The sequence below is a fragment of the Gracilinanus agilis genome, chromosome 3 (genome assembly GCF_016433145.1).
Source record: "Gracilinanus agilis isolate LMUSP501 chromosome 3, AgileGrace, whole genome shotgun sequence".
Classification (NCBI taxonomy): domain Eukaryota; kingdom Metazoa; phylum Chordata; class Mammalia; order Didelphimorphia; family Didelphidae; genus Gracilinanus; species Gracilinanus agilis.
Window position 1 is genome coordinate 85,431,331 of NC_058132.1, and position 8,271 is coordinate 85,439,601.

General features: G+C 34.8%; 1 protein-coding gene across 1 annotated transcript; it reads left to right on the forward strand.

The window, feature by feature from the left end:
* Positions 1-5,240: 5,240 nt before the first annotated feature.
* LOC123243296 (vomeronasal type-1 receptor 1-like) lies at positions 5,241-6,176 on the forward strand. Its single transcript, XM_044671528.1, has one exon. The coding sequence runs from the start codon at positions 5,241-5,243 to the stop codon at positions 6,174-6,176; it is 936 nt and encodes a 311-aa protein (XP_044527463.1).
* The last annotated feature ends 2,095 nt before the right edge of the window (positions 6,177-8,271 follow it).

The window sequence follows — 8,271 nt, forward strand, 5'->3', positions numbered from 1 at the left end:
TGGAGGCCTTATCATTCCATGAAGTACATGGAGGACAGGTTTTCCTTTCCATCATCCTTTATTGAAAAATGAACATTTTTTAAAAATATTATGAACTTAAAGATGAACAAATAGGCATCTTTCAATATACGGGGAAGAATAGAAATATGATTGTATGGAAAGCTAGTACTATGGATTTCATATATTTTAATGTGTATATTAAGTTTAAGAAAACTGTAGCAGAATTATTCACTTTGAACTTCCTCCTATTTTCTCCTGTTTGCATTAAAACAAACAAACAAACAAAAAATAACCCTTAGCTTCTGTCTTAGAATTGATTCAAATATAGGTTCCCAGGAAGAAGAGCAGCAAGGGGTAGGCAATTTGGTTTAAGTGACATGCCCAGAGTCATCCAGCCAAGAAGAGTCTGAGATCTAATTTAACCCATGACCTCCCATCTCTAGCCCTGGTTCTCCTATCCACTAAGTCACCCAACTACCCTATCTTCTGTGTGTTTTTTTTAATATTTCAAGAATGATGTTTTATATTCTTCTTTCCTTTTCTTCTTTTTGTGTCATCTTAGCATGCCACCAGGTACCCCCTGATACCCTAAACTCCCATATTTTCTCCAAAGGAATGGAAGATTTACCTTCGAAAAAAGTAAAAAAAAACCACACAATAACTTTATCAGAGAATGTATATCTGATTCTGCAACTCTGTTTCCTCACCATTATGAAAAGAGTTAAGGAACATTTTTTTTATCATCAGTATTCTGGAGATGTGATGTGTTATTGTGTTGTTAAAACTTCTTTTTACTTTCTCAGTTGCTTTTCTTTACATAACTGTAGCCATTAAAAATTGTTTTCCTGAATCCTATTTCTAATTATTTTACTGTATATCAGATTATATGATTCTTGCCAGGATGATCAGAATCAATTGCATTTCTCATTTCCTAGAGCATAATAATATTTTATTTTAATTATATACTTTCCTAATTCATAAATAGCCACTTTATTTCCAGTTCTTTCCAATAGTAAAAAATGCTGTTATAAAAATGTATTATTATATATCTGTGTTTTTTCTACACCTTTGAACCCTTTGGAATAATGGAATCACTTGATCAAAGGGTATGTAGATTTTAGTATTTGCACTGAGGATATGTTTCCAAATTACTTGCAGAATGGTTGTATGAATTTATAGCTAACTCATTAGTGAAATAGAACATCTCTCCTATAATGCCTCCAATAATCACCATTTTCCTTTTTAGAACATCTTTCCCAATTTATGGCTATGAGGTGAAACTCCAGACTTCTTTTAATTTCTATTTCTTTCACTATTAGTGATTTTGAGCACTTTTTTTTGTATGGCTATTGATAGTTGGCACTGCTTCCCAACAGGCAGCATTTTTATAGCATTTGAGGTTTGTACTATATGTTTCATCTTCATAATAGCCTTGAAAGTTTTCATCGTATCCACCTTACTTGAAACAACTGAGACAGATAAAGATTAAGGGACCTGCACAGAGTCCCATACCTAGTAAGTATCTGGAGCCAATTTTGAATTCTGGACTTCCTTACTTCAAATCCAGTGCTTCATCTCCTCCACCACCTTGCAGCCTCATTCTTTTGAAAATTGCTTATCTCTGACCTTTGACCATTTTTCTATCAGATAATGGAATTTATTTGTTATATTTCTGTAAGTTCCACTCCAGTGTGAATATTAGATATTCATCAGAGAAATTTGTATCAAATATTTTTGCAGGTAAACATTTTCTTTTAATTCTTATTGCATTGAATTTGTTTGAACAATGTTATGTTTTGTGACCTTCTTTTTTCCTTTTATTAATTTGAAAATCTCTCCATATCTGTAGTTGAGTAAAGTATCCTCTTCTCTTTTTATTTGTTCAAGGTATCAATGAATGAGTTAGTGAACAAATATTTACTACGTTCCTACTATTTTCCCAGCATTGTAATAAGTGCTGGGTAGAACATTTTAAATTTAGCTAATATAGCTTATTTTAGGAGACAGTGTGAGACACTGGTCTATGACTAATTCTTGATAGGCTGCTTTTCAGTCTTTTCATCAATTTTTGTACAATGGAGAGTCTTTATGCCAATATTTTGTTCCATTAGTTTATTTTTATCTTTGTTCCTAAATCTGAAAGTTTCTTGGTCCTGTTTGCCAAATATGTACCAGTGATAATGGTTTTAGTATCAAAAAGTTTTGATAACTGCTGGCTCATATTATAGTCTCAGATCTTATAATTCTAGACATCCTTTCACTCCTATTTGTTCATAATTTTCTTTGAGATTCCTGACTTTTTGTTTCTCTGTATGAATTATTATTTTGTTTGCTTCAATTCAATTAACTCTTTGGTAGTTTCATATGTTATTAAATGTGGAAATAAATACAGAGAGCATTGTACTTCGTATTATGTTAGCATGATCTAGTCATGATTAATTTGTAAATTGTCTTCATGTATGTATACTGTTTGCTATCACTGTTCAGTGAATTCCTTTGTATACCCTAATAGGAGGATTCCTATATAGTCTAAGCATTCTACAGCTCCTTTGAATAGAATTTATTTTGTATCACTTCCAGCTATATCTTAGTAGCCTACAAAGAGCTTGTGTATTTTGATAAGTTTATTTTGTATCCTGAAACTTTATCAGAGCTACAGTTTTAACTAATTTTTAATTTAATGTCTTGGTTTCTTTAAGCAAACAACCATGTAATCTGAAAAAAAAAGAATTGATCATTTTATTTTTGTGTGTTTTACTGTTTTTAACACATTTTATTTTCAAAAACATTTTTTCTGCATCTATTGATACCTGGGCAGCTAGATGGTATAGAATTGAGTGTTGAGTCTGGAGTCAAAAATGCCTGAGTTCAAATCTGTCCTCAGACACTTACTAGCATGTGACTTTGGGAAAGTCACTTAACCCTGTTTGCCTCAGTGCTTCAGCTATAAAAACAAACTAGAGAAGAAAATGGCAAACCACTCCAGAATCTTTACCAAGAAAACCAAATAAGGGGTCACGAAGAGGTGCATACCATGGAACAACAAAGCTCTTGGTTTCAGATAAGTGATGTTTACCATATTGAAAGGTTCATTTATTTTTATGTATTTTTGTGTTTTTAGATTATAAATGCATTTTGTTTTGTCAAAAGGTTTTTCTGCATCTATTAATATAATCTTGCCAATTTTATTATTTCTTATTTATGATCTATTTTATTTGTCTTTTTAATTATTGAACATTGTATATCAGTAACAATTTCCATTTAGAGAATATTTATAATGTTTTGTTGTCTTTTCTTAACTCTTTAGCCCCCTCTCTGCTCTACCAATACTAGCAATCCTGCTGGCAAGTCAGAAGATTCTGCATCTCACCAACCTATCAAGGCAAGAATCTGAAATCAAACTTAAGGTAGCAAAATGAAGAAAAGAGAGTTCTGTCATCTAAGGCTGTAAAAAGGTCTGCAAAAATAAAGGGGAAAATGAATTTTCTCTCTATCAAGGTGAAAAGAGAAATTCCCATCAGAAAGATCATGAAAATAGTCATTAGTCAAAAGCAAATCAAGAACTCCTATGCAATATTTAAAAGCGTGTCATAGACATGGACACTCATGAACACATATCTAAACATATAAACACATGACAATATGGGAGTCGTGTGTTAAATTAGTCCTGTATTTAGGTGAAGAGACATTTCTTAACCATTCATCCCACCTGTATCATTACCCCTTTCCCCAGGATGGCAAATCTGGAAGTCACATAACAATTTGACTAGTCATCAGCACTCTGCTTAATGGCATAAGATGGAGAAATATTAAAGAAGAAGAAATAGAGAGATACTAGCAATCTAAGGATTATTGCTTCAAGCATAATATTATATCCAATTAAACCCAATGTCTCTTCTCTCTCCCAGGCACCTTTTGCTGAGTAAAGGACTACATTCTGGGGATTTTTATCTACTTAGTTTTGAAAAGCATAGCTAAATCTATAAAAAGGTCAAGGATGAACTGTTAGTAATAGAGAATAAGGCAGCATTTATTAATTCTCGTGACTACAATTGTTTTCCAATAGCAAATCTCATAGCCTAATGAGAAATATTCTCCAAAGTTTAGGGCAATAAATCAAGAAGGAAATGGGTATGTTTGCACATAAAGGATGACATAAAAATAAATTAGACAAATGCTGGGGAAGCTGTGGAAAAGTAAGTTCATTATTGCATTGCTAGTGGAATGTGAAAGACTTTAGCAGTTCTGACAAATAATTTGAATATAAGACTGAGAAGCAATTATTAAACAGTGCTTGACCCTTTACCCAGTGATACTGCTACCTCAAAGAGATGAAGGAAAGAGGAAAAGATCCTATATATAATACATGCACACATATTGATGAGTGTACATATGAAGTATATATGTATATATTTTTATGGGGGCAAAGAATTGGAAACTGAAAGGATGCCTATCAATTGGAGAATTTTTAGTTATGGTTATGTGAATGTGACAGAATACTATTGTGTTTGAATAAATGCTGAAGGAGATGTTTTCAGAAAAACTTGGAATGACTGATAGAAAATACGAGAACCAGAACAATTGAAAGACTTATGAACAGTGATCAATAAAATGATAAACTACAATGTCAGAGGACTGATTATGAAACATAACATCTGCATCCAAGTACAGAACTGATGAACTTAGATTCTAAATTGAAACATACTTTCTGGTTCATGTTAATAAGAAAATCCGTTTTGCCTAACTCTGCATGTTTGTGGGTTTTTTTCTTTCTAGATAGAGAAAGTGGAGCCAGTGGGCAGGAGAGATAATTCAGAGGCAAAAAACAAAATACAATTTAATTTTAATATAGAGTTTCTGGGACAAATAAATTTGATTACTGAATGTATGAATTAACTAGGAATAACTCTCATCTCATTCACAGTCATAATAATGAATACTTATTTAGAGTTTACTACATAACAGACATCTAAGCTATATGTAGCTTTACAAATATTACATCATTTGAGCCTCACAATAACTCTGAGAGGTAGGTGCTATTATTATAATATCAATCTTACAGATAGTGAAACTGAAGCAAGCAGAGTAAATGACTTTCCTAAAATCTCACAGGAAGTATATGTCTGAGGTGAGAACTGAACTCGGATCTTCTGGGCTCTATCTTGATCAACAATCTTTTCTATTTTCCCCTCAGGTTCTACAGTTTCTGGTTGTTCTTTATCTCCTTAAACAGTCAACAAATGATTGCTCATGACATTGCACTGAAAATTATCTTCTTCTCTCAGACTCTGGTTGGAGTGGTGGGGAATTCCTTCCTCCTGGGTCTTTACATCATCACCTTCTTTGCTGGTTCCAGGCTGAGGACAATAGACATGATTCTTACCCATCTGTCCTTTGTCAACATCTTGGTGCTTCTCTCCAAGGGGATCCCTCAGACAATGGCTGCTTTTGGGCTCAATAATTTCCTGGATGACATAGGATGTAAATTTGTCTTTTACTTTCATCGAGTGGCCCGGGGACTTTCTCTATGCACCACTTCCTTCCTGAGTGGCTTTCAAGCCATCACCATCAGTCCTGGGAGCTCCAGGTGGGCAAAAATCAAACCCAGAGTTCAAAAGTACATGGTTCCCTTTTGTCTCTTCTGTTGGGTCCTCCACATGGGATCAAATGGTCCTATTCTTGTCTATATGAAAGGCCCAAAGGGTCACAAAAACACCACTAGTATACTGGATTTTGATTTTTGCTCTGTATTATTTAATCCTTCATTTTCTACCACAATATCTGCATTCATAATTTTTCTACATGATATCACATGTCTAATAATTATGATGTGGACCAGTGGTTCCATGGTACTTGTTTTGTACAGACATCGCCAAAGGGTCCAATATATTCGTGGTAGCAACCTCTTCTCTAGACCCTCTCTTGAGACCAGGGCTACCCAATCTATCCTGATGCTTGTTGGTATATTTGTATTCTTTAACTTAATCAATTCTGTATTGACAGTATATGTGCAATTTGCAAAGACAAAACTTTGGCTGTTGAATGTTTCTGCCTTCCTGGCTGCCTGCTTTCCAGCTTGTAGCCCTTTTGTGTTGATCTTCAGTGATTCACAAGTATCTACGTACTACTTGATTATTCGGGAGAAAATAAAGCTTCCATCCTTCATTGACTATTAGTAGATAATTATTGTTAGCCTAAACAACCTTTAAATGTTTCTATAAGAAGGAAGATATTCCTAGAGCATATTTATTCGATAACATCCAAATTATGTTATCCCAATAGCTACCCTCTTAGGTCATATATTCTTTTTAATATAATGGAATTTCTGGGTCTTCCTTAAAGGCAACGTGGACGCCCTCTGGGATTGGGCTGAAATCACTGAATTCTGATATCCATTTCAACTCTGAAATGATATAATTCCCAGAATTGCTTTTTGGTGCCTCCCTGATTCATATGGTCCCTATCTTTCCAAGTTCTTACAGCCTAATGTACCTTCATTGGTACTCCATGAGTTCCCTTTTCTCTGAAAGAGTTGATTCCAATTAGCTAAATCTGTATTTAAAAAACTATGCTAGACTACTTTGGCTAAAAAGTAGGGTGCATGAATAGAAGTAATGTATAATGCAGTGGAGATAAGTGGATCCAATATAGACCAATGACTCTGGGGCTTAAAATTCTGAAAAGAAAGGCAGAGGCTAGATGCTGAAGTATTTTAAATACCAGACTAAGAAATTTGCATTTTAGTATATTGACAATAAACATCCACTGATTGGATTTTTTTTTTGAGCATGGTTGATATATGGCCAGATCTATGCTCTATGACTAAGATTTTAAAATTTAAGTTAATGATACAGTAAAGAAAGGAAACACAAAGTAGAAAAACAATTTAAAAGGTTACTACAAATAATCTAGTCAAGAAGTGGTGAAGGCATGAATGAGGGGCACTCTAAAGCCCATGTGTGTAAAAGGAAAGGAACACTTGCAAGAGGTATGCTTGTAGAGACCGTAAGACTTTGAGACTGTGGCAGTGAGAAAAAATAGTCAATAATGACAATTAGGGAAGCTTAGGATTTGAAAAGATGGAAATTTTGAAAAGAAACATGATTTTGACAAGATATGATTTGACAAGAAAAAAATGAGTTCTGATTTGCTCAGATTGAGTTTTTTAATTCAATAATTTTTATTTTTTAGAAAAGTTAACATGCTTACATGATTCATGTTCTTACTTTCCCCTTCACTCCCTGCGCTCTGCCCACCCATGGCCAATACACATTTCCACTGATTTTAACATGTGTCATTCATTGATCAAGACCTATTTTCAAATAGTTGTTAGTTGCATTGGTATGGTAGTTTCAAGTCTACATCCCCAATCATGTCCACCTCAAATTTAAGTTAATGATACAGTAAAGAAGGGAAACACAAAGTAGAAAAACAATTTAAAAGGTTACTACATATAATCTAGTCAAGAAGTGGTGAAGGCATGAATTCAAGCAGGGGTTTTCCTTTTATGTTTCCTCTCCTGCAGTTCTTCCTCTGAATATGGATAGCGTTCTTTTCCATAAATCCCTCAGAATTGTCCTGGGTCATTGCATTGCTGCTGGTACAGAATTCCATTACATTCTATTTTACCACAGTATATCAGTCTCTGTGTACAATGTTCTATTGGCTCTGCTGCTTTCGCTCTGCATCAATTCCTGGAAGTCTTTCCAGTTCACATGGAATTCCTCCAATTTATTATTCCTTTGAGCACAATAGTATTCCATCACCAGCATATACCACAATTTGTTGAGTCAGTCCCCAATTGAAGGGATTACCCTTGCTTTCCAGTTTTTTGCCACCACAAAGAGCGCAGCTATAAATATTTTCGTGCAAGTCTGTTTAGCTATGATCTCTTTGGGGGACAAACCCAACAATGGTATGGCTGGATCAAAGGGCAGGCATTCTTTTATAGCCCTTTGAGCATAGTTCCAAATTGCCATCCAGAATGGTTGGATCAGTTCACAACTCCACCAGAAATGCATTAATGTCCCAATTTTGCCACATCCCATCCAGCATTCATTACTCTCCCCTTCTTTTTTTTTTAAACCCTTACCTTCTGTCTTGGAGTCAATACTGTGTATGGGCTCAAAGGCAGAAGAGTGGTAAGGGTAGGCAATGGGGGTCAAGTGACTTGCCCAGGGTCACACAGCTGGGAAGTGTCTGAGGCCAGATTTGAGCCTAGGACCTCCCGTCTCTAGGCCTGGCTCTCAATCCACTGAGCTACCCAGCTGC